Source organism: Trichoplusia ni, chromosome 8 (genome assembly GCF_003590095.1).
Source record: "Trichoplusia ni isolate ovarian cell line Hi5 chromosome 8, tn1, whole genome shotgun sequence".
NCBI lineage: Eukaryota > Metazoa > Arthropoda > Insecta > Lepidoptera > Noctuidae > Trichoplusia > Trichoplusia ni.
In genome coordinates, this window is record NC_039485.1 from 1,002,965 (window position 1) to 1,025,103 (window position 22,139).

Here is a 22,139-nt window from a genome sequence, read left to right on the forward strand (position 1 = left end):
TACTGTGATGAACATCAACTTGGTAACCTAAGACTCAGCTATTAGGGTTCATAATAAAAAAATGGATTAGAAAAAGCACGTGTGGAGACTAATCTAAGGTAAAGATGTTTCTCTCGAATGCTGGAGACTCAATGAGCGATCCTTATTAACAGTCGACTTCACATCGAATATTTCAATTCCTCACACAAGTACATCGTCGACTTCGCAAAGCAGAAAGGCACAAGTTATTTATATCGCGAGAGCAATCGAAAGTATTTCGAATAAAAACTTGAAGGCTGCAATATACGCTGTATTGGGCAAGTTTTCTCATATTTTTGTCATGCACAGACCTCTTTACATTAAGCACAGTTGCCAACTAAAGTTGTGAAGAAAGTTTAACGGAATAGTCGTTCATGCGATCGGCGGATTGCTTTAAAATACTTCTGCGGTATAAAGCTATTGTGAATAATATTGGCGTAATATTTAATAGTGTGTTTGTATGTTTGTTTCTTTATACGAATAAGTGCACGAAACTTTTGTGTAGAGTCTTGAAGGTTGTTATCAAGCGTAACTTTTGTCGATGGGAAAAATACATGCAGGGATAGTAACCATCAGAATGAAAAAGCTCCGTTTAAAATAAATATAGTCAACCAACAATGTTAATGACTCTGCAACGGAATAGTTAAGCTTCTGTTTATAGAACTTTTATAGAGATTATTCCTATTTAAAGGATGTAACGTTTTACTCACGCCTAGTGATTGAGATTGCCTACTAGTTGCAGACACAACTAGAGTCGCGATCGTGTCAGCAACAAACAGTTGCTTCCTTGAATTACGTATAAACTCCTAACAGAGAAACTTGCTATATGTATCTTTTTGAATGATTAAACATCAATAGATGTCGTACAAAACTATTTGAAAGAGATAAAAAATAGGCCACGTTTATAAAGACAGCTCTCAAAACTTATTACTTACTGTACAACTGTGATACAACCCATTAGCGATCACAAAAATGTTTGCTTTAACATCGGCTATTCGGGAGCGACAGATTGCTTGGATTTATCGCTGTGTTATCGATATATTTTGGTTAATGTGCTGGCGAACGAATAGCTATAATAAACTATTTAGTGTATCGATTTTTTTTTTGGTATTTTGTGATTTTTTTTTGCGATTTAATTCTATTTAGGTGCATATGATGGTTTGATACAGCTTAAAATGCTGTTTCTCTTTATTTTATTTTTTTCTTACATATAGACAAAACTACACTTCTATCAAATTAAAAACTCTTCATATAGACCTAGCCGGTGACAGTACAGCTTATGATAAAAATAAAACTGGAAATATAAACTGAAACCCCGCTACATTTAACCTTACGCGTATTTTTGAAAGAAAAGCCGCAAAATGTGTGAGCTCTGGAAAATTTTCTACCGGATGGGAGCATTTTGAAAGAAAAATGCTTGTTGGATTCTCGAAGCAAGGTAAGAGTTGTTAGGGTTGGGAAAGAGTTAGTCGAGTGCGATGTCAATCGATAGTCGGGTTACGAATTCTTTTTTTTTTTAATGAATATTAGTTGCAAAGGTTATGCTATACTAGTGAACTCTACATTTTAAATAATATATTTTTAATAACGTTACAAATAGTATGCTAACAAAAGATTTTCAGAATAGTTAATATTCATTAAAATTCAGATTTGATTAAAACTTTAAATTAATTTTGCTTACTTCATTTACTTTAAGCTTTATTTTAATCTCTCTGCTACTAAGTACTCATTAATTTCAAACTAAATTGAACATTGAATTAGTATTTATTAGCACTAATTATTTAAAAAGATCTTCGGAATTATTCGACTAGTTTTAATTACCAACCTCTTTGGAATATATGCTTTATATATTTTCTTTTATCTATTTGCGCTGTTTCATTATTGGAAAAGGGTCTTTAACTTTTATCATTTATGATTTAATATATAAAACTGGTGAAGCACAAGTTGTAATCGCGACGCTGAGAAAATCGAACAAATAGAGTACAGCAATACAAATCGAGTCTGTCACAAAAATGTCACCTATAAATTCAAAACCGTACCAAATTGTCTAACTGCAGTCCAGTGACAGACGGACGAGTCACCGTTACCGTTCTAAAATCGACAAAAAAGCACTTAAAAAATATATCACAAAAAACATCGATATAATAGTGTCCCCTCACTAAAGCACCCCGAACTGCATTGAGTTCGCTCTCCGCTCTATATATAGGTTTTGTTTCCGTTTTTAGTGTTATGCAGTGAAATTTGTGTTTACTTAATTAAATTCCAGACCTAAGTGTATTGCGTAGGTGTGGCTCTGAAATTACGGGTTCACTTAATTAAATATATCTGCCGGCCGTTGCTAAGGCGTTCGACCCTATTGGAATAGAAATTCGGACGGGCGCGTGCTGCCTTGTTTATCTTCTGGATTTATAGAACTGTCTATTTGTATTCTTCTGTTACCTTTTGTTTAAGGTAAAAGGAAGTGAAAGCTTTGCATTTTCAAATTTGTCGTTATAATACCTTCTGACAAAAAATTGTAGGGATCCATATGACTAGCGGGGTCGTGAGTAGAAGAGAAGAGAACTGTTTGACTTGCGAACCCGCTGCCGCGTCAGCTCATGATTAAGGATTCCTACTCGGGCAATCCTAATAAATACACAGGAGTAAGCCTTTCTTACATAAGTAGTTATTATAACTACTTCCTTTCTGTGTTCTTGTGTGAGCTTCGATACGGATTACTTCTTTGTTCTTTCTTATAATTCCGTCAATATGGCCAGGTCACATAAGAAAGTAAAGTCAAAACTAAAAGAAAACTCTTTATAATTTATTATTCAGCTACTCGTATTATCAACAAGTGATCTTTGCACTAAACAAATTCGCAATTTAGCCATTTAGCAGGATATTACGGGCAGACTCGGCCGCTGCAGGCTCGCAAACATTTAGATTACAGTAACAGTTCCCCCGGTACTAATTACAAAGCAGTGTAAATGATTATAGGAGGCCGCTGTAATTACAACACTTTTTATTTTTAGCTTTTATTGGAATATAGAGCTAACAATATGCGAGTTGAGGCTGTTAAACATTTGTGGACTATTATGTAATAGCATAATATAATGTTCTTCAACTTGCACACAATGCCATCTAGTCTCAAGTGTATTTGCAAATAATGACCGTGTTTGTCACACAAATATTTGTTTTTGGTGGGAATCGAACACACAACCTTCGATAGCAGTCAGGGCTACCTACTAACCACTAGACCGACTGGCCAGTCTGTGTGAAGTAACTGAGTATATGTATAATGGTGTATTGTATGGTTTTGGAAATATGGATATTATGAGATTTAAAATAAATAAGCAACATTCTCTGGGATCATACAATTTATTGTAATATCTAAAACAAATGAGTCGATCGTCCGTCGAAACGTTCCCCATCCACGGTCAATTTGGGATCCAATTACGTCCAGCTTAGTGGGAAAAAATCCCGGGTAATCCTGCTCTTAAGATATGGTACAATTCAGAGGAGTGTTGACAAATAGAATAGAAATAGTCTGAAACCATGATACCTGTGTCGAAACATCGGCAGCTAAAATTAAACCGCGATAAAATCCGTAAAAGTAGTTTTATTTCAAATAGAAGTACTAAAAGTCAGTTTTTGAAGGAGTTTACAATTAACAATCTGCATAATTGACTACTCTGTCTAAGTATCAAGCCGTGAGAAACAATCGTAAATGAGAACTTCTTGTTATGATATTCATAATACAGGCGGCAAAAGACCGCGATTCAAAAACTTCTTTTTTTGTTGGTTTTTGTTTCTTCATCTATTGCTTTTACCAATTTAGCTTCTCAATATGCATTCCCTGAGTCGAAGTATTTGTCGCTTCAGTTTACATTTTGGGTGAGTCCAACTGTCCACGGGATGGGCTCGAGATTCGTCGGTTGAGTCCCGCATCAAAACACAATCAGACTGGCCCGAAAGGATTAAGATCACTCCGGTATTTCTGGGTACCGGTTTGTATTAATTGATTTATCTGTATTCATTTCAATTATTTTATCGTAAGCTATTATTAATTCGATTATTTTATTATAGAAAGAGTTTATGTTTAATAAATACTTCCGAAGTTTAATGCACAGACCAAATGTGCGTTGGACATTTCAAACAAGTTATCTCATGAATCTCCAATACTTTTCTTCTTTATAAGTATAGGTATTTTCCAAGATGCCCCAAAGAACTCAACTTTCCGCCTACCAAACATTCTTACATTCTTCTATGCGTTCGGATCGACTCAGTATTTTTAGGTCATCCGACTCACTAGACCACGATCGTGCCTTTGAATACAGTATTTGACATAGCACATATTATAACTTAGTACTTCTTGTTGTTATGACAGCCCGTTATTAATATCCTTAATTTCTTATTTTACTATCCTGTGTATGTATTAGCATTATCAAACACAAAAAAAAGCAAACTTCAGTGTTACTTCAGGGTTAAGTCCCACTCAACGGCATTTGAAGAAGAAGAAGGGATTAAACACTTCAATGATCCAATTTGGTCTGATTGACCACCTTATACAAAATCTGCATTTTTTTAATAAAAAACTTTTTTTCATCTCTCTTTTTTGCATCTAAAGTTGCTATACCTACTATCCGTAACTACAAATGAAACAATGGAATTTATTTATTTAATTCAACAGTAATTTCAAGAGCAGTCCGTTAAAGTCCAGTTCAACACGTGACCAGTTTGTTAAACCGTTAGATAAACTTCGTTTTTTTCCACCGCTACTTCACCTACATTTTCCATTTTAAGCCGGCGACTTTAAAATCGATAGACTCGTAATGAAGCAGAAGGCATCAGCTTTGCGAACAAATAGTCCGCTTGGCACCTCTCCAAGCAATTAAGCCATCCGCACTGACGGATGCTCTGGCGGGAATCCACTGCACCTCATTACTGCTTAGCCCCCTTCTTAACTTGTATGCCTCGAGGTTTATTAGAAAAGAAGGCTCGGTTTGGCCGCTCGAGCCTTCACCAGACCTGACGGTATTTTTACTTGGAATTTATTTTCTGATTTAATTTGTGTGATCTCTATTGTAATGACTGCAGAATTCAGAAGACATTTGGCTGTTTGGCTTAACTTATCGTCACTCAGTTTGGCTTTATATCAAATTCTGTTCTAAATTCGAAATAGTTTAATCATTGTCATTACTTTACATCATTTTAGCCATAAGAACTAGTCTGAATAAAAAAAAAATCTGAATTCATATTTAGAACCATGCGACGAAAATCTCATGAGTATGTTTGAGGTTAGAAAATAACCTAAAAAAAAAACAGTGTCAGCGTTGTCGAAACCAAAAATTTAATGAATCTAGTTGACCCATAACTCTTGTATTCAATACTAGCTGTTACCCGCGACTTCGTCCGCGTAGTTAGAAAATATAACTTAGGATTTTTTTTAAATCGGATTAGTTTTTTGCGTTTCTGCCCTTAGTTGTAACATATTCTTGTATTCAATATAACTTACAACAAAATCCATTTACAAGCTGCAAGTTTACCCTACTTAGTTAAGAGAACAATGCAGGTAAATGTATTTCTTGTTACCACGATATTCTCGCGTTTGTACTTACCAACTGAATAGTCGAGACTTTTACGCGGCGGGAATATTATTCTTAAAACACTTAATGAGCTTGTGTTGAAAGTTAGTATTTTAAGATGAAGTTTCATATTTCACTAGTACTTATATTTATTTAATAATTTATGTACACACACAAGAGGTCTTAAAAGTTATATAACATAAATATAAATGATATATAAATCATATATCATTATAATTTTACACATATAAATATATGTGGCAGTTAAATAAAATTTACGATTATAAACATAATTATGTTATAACGTGTTAAAAACTATCCTGTGTAAATCCAGGATATAAACTATCTGTGTACAAAGTTTTATCTAAATACGTTCTGTAGGTTTTGCTTGAAAGAGGTACAAACATCCACATACAAACTTTCGCGTTTCTAATATTACTAACATTTTCATTTAACCATTAACCAATAAAGATAGCTGAGGCTACATAAATACTACGATACAGTAACATAAACAAGTTCAATTATTCGTCACGTAAACGTTACAAATTATATGGTCTCCTTAGGGTTCAGTTCATGCCCGTGTTATATAGGCATTGATACTTCTTTGAACAGTACCTATGATCTATAAAAGTTCTTCGTATCCGCAAAATAAAACAATGAAAACACTTGGTGGCGACAGCTGCCTTGTTGGGAACGTCCGCTTGTAAGACATGGGGGAGGCAAACAAAACGGACCTAGTGTCCATAAACAATATAAATAAAAGCGGGCAGAGAGAAAATACTGGTCGGCAAGGAGGTCAGAGAAAAATAGGTTTGTAACTCGTTCTTCATTGGGTAAAAGGATTGTTGTTAACACGTTTACAAGCTTTTGAATGCCCTTGGACTGAACATTAAAAACCTTTTTTTCCTTTACAGAAATAAAAGATGTTTAGGTATTGCATTTGTCATTATTGAATTCAAATAATATTCTTAAAGTTAATGCTGTCGAATGTAACTAACGTCGGAATTTCCTGTGTCTCTCAATATCTGTAGTATCATGTAGTCTTTAATCTATCTGGACATCCACATGGCCCTGCTAGATAGGTTAATTTTCGTAGTTCAATATTTTAAGACTAATTTATTGAGTGTAAGTCCTTCAACCAACTTTTTAATTGCTAAAAACGGTAACAGAAATTGCGGTTTACGCTCATTTATCACTTGAAAAATCGAATTAAGAGAAAACATTTCCCAAATTGTTTCGAAACAAACTCAAAAGGGATTCGCGGCGGTTTTAAGACGTATCTAATATCCCGCAATAATTCATCTTGGGGAGTATGACGCGGGAGATTTCCACCGACACTATTTTATTTTGTGTGACACTTTAAATTGGTTTCGCGAGTTCGCGGCGGGCGAGGCGGCGAGGCGACGTCGCGCGTCACCGCAGACGCCCGGATTCTGCCCTAAGTTTTATTGTTTAATTGAAATCACCGTCTTTGTGCTGTTGAAGCATAAATTCTTGTTTTTTTGTTGTTCTCCGTTCGGATTTATTTTGTTGGTAAAAGGAAATTTTCTTTATTCTTAGGAAATACTGTAAGTACTTAAGATTGTATGTACTCTCTTGTAAATACGCTACTTGAGGATTTTGGGACTATTTTAGACAAGTTCTTCAGATCATCCTTTTAAAAATTGACGTATAATTGACGTACCTAATACTCCTTTGTCCTCCAATGACTTATAAAAGAATATTACTGTCTCACCTTACATAAACACTCAAAAACACAACAAACGATTGCTATAAATTACACTCACCAAAACTGTATCGATAATCGCTAAAGTCTTAATGCACAATCGAATAAGATATCCAAGTTAAGTAGCCGTGAATGTGAAAACTTAAACTAGTTAAAGTTTGCACATTCAGAAATCGACAGCCATTAAACACTGGTTTACGGCGCCAATGAGCATTTAGTGTGATCTATTTAATGACGTCATAGAACAAGTTTCAGAACAACGGAATGTAGGAACAGGAATTTATAGGACATTAAAATGTTTGAGCTAGTTAATTATTAATTCGATCACAGGAGGCGACGAATGATGTGATCTGTCTGTTATCAAATGTTGTTGATGTTCTATGAAACCTTAATTCTTTTATTTTTATAGATAACCATTTGAAAACTAAAACTAGAAATTACTTTAGTATAACTTAGCAGTCAACTTTTTCGGGCTGTGTATTTCGTTAGGTTGGTACGAGTATATAGCCACTAAAAGCGTGGTTTGCTGTTAATAAAAGAATTCGAAATAGGTTCAGTAGTTAATGAGATTACCTACAACGACACACCAACTCGGAAACTTTACCTCTGTATGATACAAAAATAGATACGGTTTATCGTCATACTAGCTGTTGCCCGCGACTTCTTCCCCGTGGGTAGAAGATATAAGTTATGATTTATAGCTGCCCTGTTTTTTTCATATTTTCCATTGTATCTTCGCTCCTATTAGACGCAGCTTGATGGTTTATAGCCTAAAGCCTTCCTCGATGAATGGTCTATTCAACACAAAAAAAAAATTTCAATTTGGACCCGTAGTTCCTGAGATTAGCGCGTTCAAACAAACAAACAATCAAACAAACAAACTCTTCAGCTTTATATATTAGTATAGAGTATAGATATAGATTACGAAGGGGCTTTGCCATGATCTTCCTCCACGTCTCGTTTAATCCCACTATTGGGCATACCATTCCCATATCACGTTACACTCTTAGCTACATTAATAGTATCGATAACAGACACTACAGTACTTAGACATCAATGTAATCGCATTAAGAACACGTTGTTTGTTGTCTCGCATGCCATCAAAGATGTGATTGGCATTGGAGCATGTGATTTGGTAAAAGGGAGGCCAATCATGTGTAAGGTAACATTTAACTGTTCCGTGATTGTGGTGGAGTGAGAAATAGTCTAGTAATGTTGTATATTGTAGGAATAAGGTTTTGCTTTAAATCTGGGTTTGATTTCGGAAAGTTATTGTTTTCATTTTTAGGGTTCGTTCCCAAAAGGTTATAAGGGAAATTTATAACTAAAGCTCCGATGTTTGTGCGTCCGTCACTAGGCTGTATCTCATGAATAGTCATAGGTGACTAATACAGTGATTTGCTTTTTAGCCTATTTGTACGAAACAGTTTTGCCATATCGCATGAAACTTTCCAAAAGTTAGTCCCATTACTGTCTGAACAGTGAATATTTGTTTAATTATGTAAGCATTGCTTTATGTACTAAAATTAAAATCAAAAGTAATTTCCTCAAATTCGGTTACAATGCACCACATTTTGAATGTCAACTTTCAACACACAGCTCCCAGATTTGCCCACCCTCCATATAAGTATATATTAAAAACTAATCCCAAAAAAATAAAATAATAGAAATCTACGATTACAAGGGCCTTTAGCTCTTGCTACGCCAAAGTCCAGGTTAATTTTGTAGAGTTATAACCACTCACAGTGTTAAAGCGACACCTTGCCTATAAACTGATGAATAGCTTCATCCCAATTAATCCGGACACGGTTTGAAACGTATACTTAGCTAGAACTCCGTCGAAACGGATTTAGTTCAATCAACACGCTTGGTGTCGCGAAACTTCAATTTTAGTAGAGTCAGAATAATGTGCAGACGTCCGAAAACAATGTGGAATAAAATGAACATCTTTATTATGTACTAGCTGATGCCCGCGGGTCCGCCCGCTTTAAATTGAAAATTATCCCACGGGATAATATTATAAACGCGAAAGTTTGTCTGTATGAATGTATGGATGTATGTTCATCTTTCACGCAAAAACCACTGAACGGATTTCGACGAAACGTGGTACACTGTTATTATGTAACCAGGATTAGGATATAGGATAGTTTTTATGCTGGTTTCATGTTCCTGTGCTATCATTTTCGATTTTTAGCGTGCGGGCCCGCGGCAACAGTTATTCCTGCAAATTTCTGTGTTCACTTTCGTCAATGTTCAGATTATTAAGCATTTTAAGTCGAGCAATTTCATTTCTAATTACAATCATATCTATAAGTGTGTCGTACCTATAATAATTTGTAACATTTCTGTAACGAGATATTGCAGAGGACCATTAACTTCTTTCCCAGTTAGAGCGCTCGCCGCCCAACTAATGGCGCACAGTTTAGATGCAGCAAGATTGTGTTACTTTATTGTTAACTGAGTGCTGTGCTAGTTAAACCTGGCACAGTTATCCTTTAATATATTATGTGTATAAACATGACTAAGTTATCTATTAAATGTTTTTTGGAGTACTATGTATATTTTTTATGATTTCGTCATAATGTCATCTGATACAAGTTAAATATATTGCCGGGCCAATGCGTGTCAGGCTTGTAACACTAAGAGTTCTGCACAAATAAGGTTAAGAAAAACGGTTATTCGACATATAAATTTGTGGGAGGATAAGAACAAGAAAAATATACATCCTCTTAATAATGAAATTAATTTGTTCTTTCATTATTTTTATAAACGAGAAATAACAAAAAATGAAAAGAATAATCGCCGTTTTTACTATTAAATAATGTTGAATCCCTTGTGTAAATAGGATAGATATTATTGCACCAAGAAAGCTGAAGAAATAAATAAAATAATTGGAGTCACTACTCCAGACAATTCTTTAATTTAGCGCGGAAAGTGGCGGCCATGACAGGTCATGTCGGCGCTTCCTTTTGCGCTAAAAATAATTACTGAAACGGCCAACAAACAAGGTTGTGTTACAGATAAAAATAGCAATAAAGATAATGGCTGTGTTGTACTCGTATCTAAGCCCAAACAAGTTTGTAATATTAAAAAAAACTTAACAGTTGTTATTTATTTTCATTTTTGTTGTTGAGAACTAAAATATCTGAAAAAAAAAACAGCTTTGTAGCTATCACGATTGATGAGATTCAGAATGTCAGAAAGATTGACAGCGGTGAATCAGTAATAGGGTTTCGGTACTCATTGCATACAAATATCAATAAATGTCGAGTATAATTTTGTAGACGACGTTATCCATAAAAACTGTACCTACACAAAATCTTCGAATCGTTGTCATGCTATAGCTATTATATTCTGCGATTACCTTCAATTCTAAAGTTATTAATAAAAATAGTTTCAGTAACTTTTCTTACAAAGACAAAAACAAATATTACAATGAAAAAACAACACTGAAAGCAAACACAAAATCACTTCTAAATACAAAATCCATTATCACCTAATGAATAATCGATTCACTCAATCGAGTAAAATACGATAATCAATTTCACCTAAATTGATCTCTATCGATATAAAGAACAAATATAATTGCATTTAATTCGTTCGCCCGTTGTTGCCAAATTACTCAGTTCTCCCGAAATTCGCTTGAAAAGTACCCTTTACGGGAGATAATGAATATTTGATACAGCACTCGTATTGGGAGCTTGTTGCGCGCATCGATGTTAGAAATTAGACTGTGTTTTGTTCTTTGGATATGATATTTAGATGCCGTTTTAGCGTATTTCAAACGTTAATACAAGGGTGTTGCTACAATAATTATTTTGTGTGGAATATAATATCTATAGATCTTGCATGTTACACTGGATACATTTATGTATTTAAATATGTTCGTTATTACATTTAGAAAAAAAAATGAATGCATGTAATGGTGATTTTTGGATTTCTTATGTTTAAAAGAGTAATTTGTGTTTTTTTTCCGGTTCTTCTCCATAAGAATGTGATTTTGGAAACGTAGGCCTAAAATCATTCATATTCACGTTTCGAAAGTGGGAAAAGGCCTACTTGAAGTTTAAACATTTTAATTATGATCTGACTAATATTTTCGATCGTGGCTGTGTTATTATGATGTTATTTTGGGTCATGTCGTAAAGAGACATAATTTCACATAGGAAGACATTCGAGAATCTATACTCTATACTAATATATAAAGCTGAAGAGTTTGTTTGTTTGTTTGTTTGTTTCAACGCGCTAATCTCAGGAACTACTGGTCCAAATTGAAAAATTCTTTTTGTGTTGAATAGACCATTAATCGAGCAAGGCTTTAGGCTATAAACCATCACGCTGCGACTAATAGGAGCGAAGATACAACGGAAAATGTGAAAAAAAACAGGACGGGTATAAATCATAACTTATATCTTCTTCTACCCACGGGAACGAAGTCGCGGGCAACAGCTAGTCTCAAATAATTGTCTTTTATGAGTTTGTTTTATTACATTTAATTAATACCACATCAAAATATACCTGGTTCGGTGTTAGATCGCGATCCGCGTTCCCGGACGACTGGTTTACGTAAGTAATTATTTTGGAAATCCGCCAAATAATAACAGAACCTATGGCTAGAGGTGCGCTCAGATCTGGCACTATATACCGCTCTATCATATTTTGAATCTTTGTTTGCATCCAAAATATGAATCGATTTAATTCGATTGATCGGAGCAGTACAAATTGAGAATGCATAATCCTTTTTCATGGTTGGAAAACAAATTGTTTGGAGTTTCAAGTTATTTCAATCATAACAGATCAAACTGAAACTACAATTTTCCCTTTAAGTCAATTTTAGACAGGAATTGTACATTAATAGCCTAGTAGATAGAATGTGAACATCGTAATTGTTTTCTTGCTAAAAACGTTTAAAGAAAATTTTGTAAGTTTAGGAAGTACACCAGTCAATAACCAAAGGGTGTGTTAAGACACGCTTGAGGCTTAAGGGTGAAAGGAAAAAGAAAGAGAAGAAGGAATAAGTTTAAAGTTTTGTTTTTAAAGACAAAGACCATTTTGATTAACATATATGATTGATACTCTTTTCGTCGACATACTTGTACATACATCGCCAACTTTGTCGTGTAGTTTGATTTCCCGTTCGCCTCCTTACAACCACAAAGGAACCAAGATGTTTCTTTTCTAAACAATATGGTCGTTAAGCAACAAACTCCTCCAATAAATAAAACAGTTACAACGAACCAAAATGTCTTCTACTCCATAGTACAAAGTAAATAGTACATTTACTTCAATCATCAATTTTACGAATCCGAAAGAACTTTCTTAATGTAGTTTTTTTATAGTTTACCGACAACTCGAAGGTACGTTTTTCTTACGCCCATAAAATCTATGAAACATAAAAGTAAGGGGCAAGCCAAGTTTAGTAGTAAGAACCAACAATGAGTTAGGTTAGGTTAGCGTCACATCAATCTGCAACATACTGAACACAATGTTCGAATCAGAAAAAAATAAAAAAAGGAAAAGTCGGTCACCGGTGACCGAAGTTTACAAAATTATAATATACGTTATGTGTAACGTATGTGTATGAGGATTGAGACCATACTTTTTTTTTCGACTCCGCAATAATTATTTTAATTCTTGTGTCGCAGGGGGTATTGCCAGACTCAAAACAAGCATTATACAAATGATTGTACTACGCTGAAATCAAACCCCTATGTCACTGCGTGTTTGGCGTTTTTATGCTAAAGAAAAAGTAACACAACGACAATGCGTGTCTCACACAAGTTCTAAATAAACAGTGTATGTAAATGTACTAGTTACCATATCCGTATGTAACCTGTACCTCTACCATGAGTTGCTATCGAAAACGTCAATGACGTTACTACAGTCGATAGCGTATAAACGCGGTTCGAATAGTTTACAATCGGACTCATACCATGAGTTTAAAAAACCTTGACGCGCTCGCTATCGAGAGCTCGATTGTTATTGTAGTATTCGTGTTGTCATACTTGTCATGTTGTCGAACGTGCCTAACTTCACGCCTAATGTAGTTGTTTCTTTCTAACGTTGCTTAAAAGACAGAGTAAGATATATATTCCCGAAAAAGCTTCAAATCTACATTAATAATTTCATGCAGGACTACGGTAAACTCGATCGAAACCTTATATGAATAACAAAACATAAAAAAATATTGATTTTGAGTCGACAACATATATCCGTAGATTTCGGATTATGGAGAATTTCGTTAAATTGCGATGGCCAAAAACAAACCGCTCAAGTCACCATCTTTGCCGTTGAAGTTTCGCAAAGTGTTTTTTTTTTTAATTATGCGGTTGATGTAGATATACGAACTCTTTTGATATCTTTTTATATCACAAATAGATGGACACTTTTCTTCTTGCTCTTTTGGGTTTTAGTAATTTTTCATTATGAAATTGAAAGCGGTGTCGTGGGTACCTAGGAATGGTTATGTGGCGCAACTTTGGGGAGTACCTATGTCTTGCAATTGATCGCGATAGTTTTGTTGAATTGTTTCATATACCGATAAACTGTGCATCTATTGAAACTAATATTATGAATGCGAAAATTTATCTATCTGTCTGTATCGCTTTCACGCCAATCCTACTGAACCGATTGTATTTAATTTGAGAGATAGCCTAATGGAAACGGGGACCACCGAACGCTATAAACTGAAGTCCACGTGGACGGAGTCCTGGGCTACAGCTAGTGTTTGAATAATCCTAATAATTTTAAACTTCATAGAGCATAAAATATTCAGTATATTTTAATATAATGTAATATTACTTAATGAACTATTGGTTGGGGTGGAGCCCTCTGTGAACGCTGACTTATTTCCAGCTTTTCCTTAATAATGAATTTATGTGTGTATGTTTCATTGTAAAAAAGTGACAGCGTGTATTCAATGTAAATTGACTTTTAACTAGTGCAACTTGATTTTAAATACTCTCTTGCCGACATGATTCTCACAAGAAATACTCAAAACTAAACAATTACTATAAACCGAATACCGTTTCACACCTTGTTTAGCAAGTGAGTTACTTAACTACAATCGTAATGGTATTTGTCGATACCATCTGTCAAATTTGTGACTCATGGTACCGTTTTCTTAGAGAAACCACCGCAAAACGTTACGCGCTCGCTACTCGCTGTCGAAGACGTTTTGAATGTTTCGATAGGTTTTATTTGTCAACTCATACTACCGATTTTAGTTTGTCAAGTGACCGCTAGGGGCGCTGTACATTTTGTCATAGATATTTTTTACGCAGACGCTAGCGAGCCCGGTCGCTCAAAACTCATGGTAGAGGTACTGCAGTGAATAATTATACGCCATGTTTAGACTTGCAGAATACACTGTAGCTTTATACCGTGTTGAAGTAAAACCTTTACTGTCATAAATAAACCCCCTTGAACGGTACTTACCATTGTGAATACCATATAGTACCAGCTTGTATTTACACCTGTTTAGTTACTACAGCTGGGCAGTCTGCTTATAATTAGGGAAGATTTGAGCGTTGACCACCAGATCACTGTGGGCTTGCGATTTTCAAATTCAATTTAATTACCTTAAGTACCATAAACGGATGGACCGATGATTTGAAGAAGGTGGCTGGCAGCGGATGGATGCGGGCTGCCCAGGTCCGGGATGGTTGGCGCTCTTTACGTTCAGCAGTGGACGGCGATAGGCTGAGATGATGAAGTACCACAATGTATACAGGTCGTTAGGTCATTATATGTTTAAATATAATTTAGTAACAATGATGGAACCTGTCGAGCACAGCATAATAAATGACATAAATAGTATGAGAGAGATTCCATTATTTGCAATCCAGGTTTCTTCACAATATTTTCCGGTATCCTGTATCGGTGTCTCAGAATAAATAGAACATATACTTTCATTTAAAGTGAATACCACATTTAAATAAAAAATAACATACATTGAACTGCCGTAAATTATGTCACGATGTAGCTTTAACACTAAAAGCTACTTTCACAGCTGTAAAAGATAGATGCTGCTCTAGGTAGAGTTAGTTCGCTATCTGATTTACACAACTGAATTGAATTGCGTCTTAGTGTGACTAGACCCTAATATGGTGAGGGATGACGTCACAATTCTTAAGACGGGGTCATAAAGTGCTGGTCGGCTGGCTATGAATTGTTTCTAAGTCGATTTACCGAAGTATACAGAACCTATACTGGTAAAGAAATCTCTAGTATTATTCAGGCTCAAAAAGGGGGTTTTAAGTTATTTTCGTTCTTAGTCCTATAGGCATATAGTTCAGTATTGTATAACAGTAGATCAGTTCGTAAATAAAGTAAAAATTTAAGTTTTCTTTGATGTTCGCAAAACCATCATCACTGGAGGTTGTATAACAGAAATAATACAATTCCTTTCATTGTAAACTTTTCATAAGTCTAGTTTATTTTATTAGTTTTAGTAACAAAAAGAAATATTCGGTCAAGTGCAAGTCGGACTCGCGACGAGTTCCGTCAAATAGGCTAAAGAAAAACAAATCGGTTGGGGGTGCTTAACTTCGATCATAATTGGCAACAGAAATCCAAGTTAGGATTCATGATATAAAGCCTGGAGACAGCATACCATGCTGTCTCCAGGCTGTGGTACCTCTGTAATAAGGTTTCATCTCGTGCGACACCCTTAAAAACTGCTCAAATTTGTCGAACCACAAACACCAGAAAAAGTCGATAAACACTAGGTTCAAACAAACTAAAATGTTTCCAAAATTAGGGGCTAAATTATTTCTTCTTCGTTCTAAGTGAGATACAAAGTCATGTACATCGCGAATACAGTTAAAATGTTATCTTAGTCACTTATTGTTAGGGAAACTTCTCACTAGATTGTAAAGCAAGGAATTTAGAGCATCGCGAACTTAATAGGGAACTGACAAAACTTTGCGGAACCACTCCACGAGTGTAATCAGCTCTTAAAATGGCTTGTTCCATCCAATATTTGGCTGAAGTGGATTTTAAGGAGATGCGTTTCGATCGCTTTGTGCTCTACCGATACCTGTTCAAGTTTTAATGAATTTTCTGGATGAAGTGAAAGGCGAAATATTGAATGCCGGTTTGGAGAAAATTGTATGCTAATGATTCATGAGGTTCCTTGAGAAATATAGCTTTATATTTTTTTTTAATGTTTAGCCTAGCGTTTTCCCTTATTTTTCTGTTACTTTTTAAATGTAAATATCTGATATATTAGTGCCAGAAAAAAAAACCTTACTTTATGGACAACTTAATTTTTTAGAAGCACATATCATACTTTTGTGTTATACATGTTACCATGAAATGAGATTCTGTGGTCATAATAATCCAATCCCTGCTTCAAACTAGCTGTAGGCTTGTCTCACTATCAAGGGTTATCGAACAAATGCTAATAACCAGGTCCCGCCGGACAATCCTGTTAATTTATACGTGGTCCACAACATTACGACTGCTTACCTTCACCATTCAAACTAGATCCCTGATTAGCGTCACATTCCCCCCTCGACAATCGATTGTAAAGCTTTGAGAGGGGAGGAGCGGCTCAAGTGTTGATGGTCGTTAGCGCCAGTAAAGTCGTAATTAGCACCTGCGTTTCGCTAAGTTTGCAACGCGTAACTTTGTTCGAATTCCCGACGGTGACACGGAGAACACTGTGTCGACACTGCAATTATAATGTACTGATTTAAGTGACACAGTGTGCTGGTTTCGTGTGTAGCTGGAATGGGAAGTCCAGTTCGGATTGCGGGGACATCTAATTGTTATGTAGCTAACGTTCTGTTAATTGAATGATTGAAGATTATTGGGAATTAGTTGTACGAGTATGTTCTAGGTATAGTATTCAGTAATGTGGTGTTAATATTGTTTACGTTAGTAATAATATTTTAAATCACGTTAGGTTTGATAACTTTAGGATATTCGAGTATATTTAGCTAATAAAGGATGTGTGTGAACGAAGAGTAGAATGTAGGGATTAGAATGTGTTATTAAGTATTTTAATAGGGGAAACATATTTTAATAGGACTTATTTTCATATTCCACTATCCTTCAACAAATCTCATTTTTGATGCTAATTTATTTAGCAAAAAACAAAAATGAAAATAACTAATACCAACTTGTAGAGTATTTAGTTTGTGCAAATTCAATAAATATTCTGCGGAGATTAGTTAGTAGATCACTCAAAGCTATAAGAGTATGTTAAAAAAAAACGACGTATTAAAAAAAAAATAGGACAATGCTAAACGTTCACCCAAGTAAGTTCTAAATTGAGTGTGACAGAAAAGTTAAAAAATGCAGCCATTTTTCAAATAAATTCCGTCGGTCTGTGACAACGCATCTGTTACACTGTACATGCCCAAAAGACACACAGTGACACAAACTCCGTGCGCATGCAATCTTGTTTACACATGCTCGCATTTCCTAACATAAACTTTTACGTTCGCCACTTGAACGAAAAAAAGTCTACATAAACGGGAAAGTTTACCCCGCTCTCCTCACTCTTGCTCTCATTAAAAGTTGAAGTAGTTTTGACTAATTACTGAACGCGACACAGGACTGATGTCTGCAATTTGTTACTGCAACTTTGCCGGCGTTCCCCCGTTATGCATAAAGTAACCGGGATTTCAGCGAAATCAATTTTGCTGCTCGAGTGTATGTTGTTTTTGTATCACGTGTGGATTTTCTGATTTATACGTAGATTGGAGATTTTTTTTATCAAAATGAAAGCTGAAAATCCGTTGTGAAATATGGCTGACTGGGCCATAATGGGAGAAAATTGTTTAAAGTTACGTACATAATTTTCAATTTTATTTCAACTTTATGTTATGTAGCCTTACGTTTCGCAACTTGGTAGTTTAATAAAGAATTCGAAAAAATAAAACTTATGTTTAAACATAATTGTTGATAACAATATTTCTCTTTATTCTAGTATTCAAAGCCAACAGGTATCTTTTCACTTATTCGATATTGGAAGGCATCATTTAATTAATTACTCGTTAATTAGTTTGGGCGATCACCAACAGATGGCGCGATTACAAGTTTACAAAATTGTGCCCTCGCTACCTGAGTGTTGGTTGTATCTGCGTTTCTATTAATCTGGGACAGTTACAAAAATGTAAAAAATGTGAATGTATGAAGCAGGTAAGTTCTGATTTTTATATTCTTTCTATAAAGTTAAACTATCGGAGATTGCAATCGGAGTGACTTCCACGAATAAAAATAGAAAATCAATTTCAATAACAGTAAATAGTTGTTTCATATCCAGTGAGATAAAGTTTGTATAAAACTGAGATAAAATGAACTAAATGACTAAATACTTAAAAATATATATACATAATTATATTTATGTTGTGGAATATCCCGATTCTTATCACATCGTCTGGTTATCTTACACAAACAGCAATTATAAGTTTCAGCACGTAACAGTCACACAATTTGTTGACAAATGGTAAAGATTACAAATCTATTCGAATATATTTGACATTTATAGAAAGCATTTAAAGTGCTTTTTTTTCGAAGCAAGAACATGATTCGAATGTTAAAAAGGTGCAATCATTCAAAAGATTTTAAAAATATAACCGAAAAATTTCTCTTTTGTTTGTGCATTTTACGATCTGTTATCAATTTTTTTGTATAAATCCAAATGAATTACTTTTAATTCTCACACACGTAACTCTTAAAGTATTGTACAATAGAAAGGCACTAAAAATCATTGTCAGGCTGTCAGGTTATTTGAATAATAAGAAAGGTTATCATCCTTACAAAGACTTACTCAAGTATTAAGATATATTCTAGAAGAATCTTTAGTCTCTACAGTCTCCCTCCTAGACCCGGAGTCGCTGGCTAGCGCTACTCATTATCAAATTATTCAACACCTCCATGTATCACAGCATGAAACAAGGTTGTCAAAAATAGATTCGTGAAGAAATATTTTAAAGTAGAAATAAGAACAACTTCACTAGCTTTTAAAGTAATTGTTTACTATACAAGCAGATATTTAAAGATTACAAAATACTATTTTAATTCTCGTAAGGATGTTGTAGAATCGAGTTTTGATTGATTCATGAAGTTCACATTAATTTTAAATATTGCTGTCTGTTAAGAGTATAAATTATACATCGATCTCTGAGTCACCTTCTTTGGCACTATTTTAAATATTCGTCCTATAAAACGTTGCGATTAGAATTTATTTATTAAGTCTTTTGTCTTTTTTGTATCAAGAACTTTTTTTCTGTACATTTTTTTATTTATCTCCAATCCAATGCAAATAAAGGACACAGAGCAAATACATATAACAAATTGAAAACCTTAACTCTAAAAAATCTAATATTTCCTCGTCAATATGTAACAGTAAATAGAGGCAACCCTACTCAGGTAGCAGTCAATTTGTGGCGATCGAGGGTTCTTTGAAACGGTTTGGAACCAGGTACCGAACTCGTATCCGGCCTTCTTTTGAGGATCGCGGCACCGTGAAATTGACTCGCTCGATTGTCTGTCCGATTTAAAAGACTTGTTTGGTGAGCGACCGTATCAGCTTCCTCTATTTTAGTAACTTCGATAATCTTGACTTTTATTAGTGATTTCATCTTTATTACATAAGTTTATTTCGTATCAGTAAGTAGGGAAAATATTTCCTCTTCCACCTTCTGCTTGCAGTGTCTATTAGGCATTTGTACATATTGGGATAGTGTATATTTAATTAGGATAATTATTAGATTCATTTTTACTCATCCTATCAACAACCTCTAAGTGTTTTAACACTTGCCTTAAAAAGATAAAAAGTTATCAACTACTTAAAATTAAATAAAAGACATGTGCAAATAGGACTATTTGTTTAATATCAAAATGATTGACGTCGAGATAACTACTAAAGGTTAAAACTCAGTTATCTGACGAAAAGACGCTAGTTACTCGTCATCACCACTGCATGTACTGTAACATATACAACTAATTTCATAAACATAATAAATAGAATGGTAATACCTTACAGTGAGAACAAATTACACTCTTACTTCTGACGCAAATTTCACATCCTGGTAAACAAGCTTGAGCACGTCAACAAACATTAGCTTATCGAAGGTAAGACATTATCTTACACAAACAAATATATACATTTTATAAAAAAAGAGTATTTAATTCGCCTACTTACTATATACACAGCATTTGAGCTGCAAACAAACAAATCAACGTTTCCTGTCACAAATGGAAGTCTCGTCTAAAAAAACACGACTCTACAATTTCCTAATCTGTCTAGTCTGTATCCGCGGGGGCACTGGCTGGGGATGGAGATGAGCAGTCTAGAATGTTCCTTCACACAGTTCCCAAACTTATTCTTCACTGCACCTTCAGGACACTCCACTTTGATAGCAACCTCTTCATCATTCGCCTCATCATCTCTTAGCTTTCCGTGATACTTTGGTTCAATCAACTCTACGTCACCTTCCGGATCAATTTCATCAGGATTTATGATAGTATAAACTTCTTCAGTAGTTGAAGAATCAAAGGGCTCCGGCTTCACGACTTTAGTCATAAATTTATCATAAATACAGTTCTTGTAGAACAACATCACTTGGCTGAAACAAGTCGTTATAATGCTGGACGTCTTTATATTCCTGTCATAATCCTCATTTATTTCATTTTCGTTTATTTCGTTGAATGAAAATATTCTTATTTTGTTCACTAATACGTCGGCTAGGATCTCGTTCCATGTCAAAGGTTTCTCATGGTTCGGGTCTTGGAAATTTTGCAATTTTCTTAAGAGTGTCCTTTGTTCCTCCAAGATTTTGAAACTCGTAGTGTCTTCAATAAAACACTCTGTTTCTCCAAAAAGTATGATTATACCGACGATGTATATGAATTTCATTTTTTTGCCGGTTTTTTGTACAACGTTGACACAATGGTGAGCTCGACTGAGAGATTTTAGACTGATAACGTAAAAGCGCATTTGCTTCGTACTGTGGAGAATAATGGTGCTTTAGAAATGTTTATTTATGACACATTATTTATGCTTCAAATATTGGAACTTAGTAATAGATTTTTATTTCTAAGGGTACAATTTTAGTTGCTTTTAAAATGGTTTGTTTTTTTAGGGAAAAAATTAAAAGTAGAGTAAAACACAAAATTTAGTAAATAAGGGCCAGATACTGGTTAAGTAGCAGTTGGACCTGCAACACTGTTGCCAGAAATCGGTTGTGTGACATATAAGTTTTTGGGTACTCACCAGTTATAGCGTCAGCAGAAATACATAAACTCTGAAAATAACAAATTACGTTAACAGTCCAGTCGACTTAACCCAAAAACTGAGGCATGAATTAATATTTATTGGTTGGTTGAGAACACCAAAACAAATAAACTATGGAAAGCGCCAAATAGTACTAATTCTTCAACTGACAATAAGAAATATTTTTTAGCTTAAAATGTCTCTGAAAGTTCAAATTAAAAGTTAAACAAAATCTTGTACACTTCTCACATTGAGTGTACCACGCTATCAATGAGATAACGATAAAAACTAAACCAAATATTGACTGTGACGAGGTAGCTATAGAAAAACTATCAAACGCGACGCGTAACGAAGAAAACAAAATCTTTATCTATTACTGTAAATATATCAAGGACGTAATTGCTTCACGTTTTATTTTTAATAGCTGTTGCCCGCGACTTCGTTCCCGTGGGTAGAAGATATAAGTTATGATTTATACCTGCCCTGTTTTTTCACATTTTCCATTGTACCTATCTTCGCTCCTGTTAGTCGCAGCATGATGGTTTATAGCCTAAAGCCTTCCTCGATGAATGGTCTATTCAACACAAAATGATTTTTTCAA

General features: G+C 34.7%; 1 protein-coding gene across 1 annotated transcript; it reads right to left on the bottom strand.

The window, feature by feature from the left end:
- Positions 1–20,135: 20,135 nt before the first annotated feature.
- LOC113496848 lies at positions 20,136–21,241 on the bottom strand. The gene has a single exon (XM_026876215.1). The coding sequence runs from the start codon at positions 21,179–21,181 to the stop codon at positions 20,534–20,536; it is 648 nt and encodes a 215-aa protein (XP_026732016.1). The 5' UTR covers positions 21,182–21,241; the 3' UTR covers positions 20,136–20,533.
- Between the last annotated feature and the right edge of the window lie 898 nt (positions 21,242–22,139).

Excerpts from the sequence above, each read along its gene's own strand:
- LOC113496848 (XM_026876215.1), bottom strand. The coding sequence starts at position 21,181 with ATGAAATTCATATACATCGTCGGTATAATCATACTTTTTGGAGAAACA.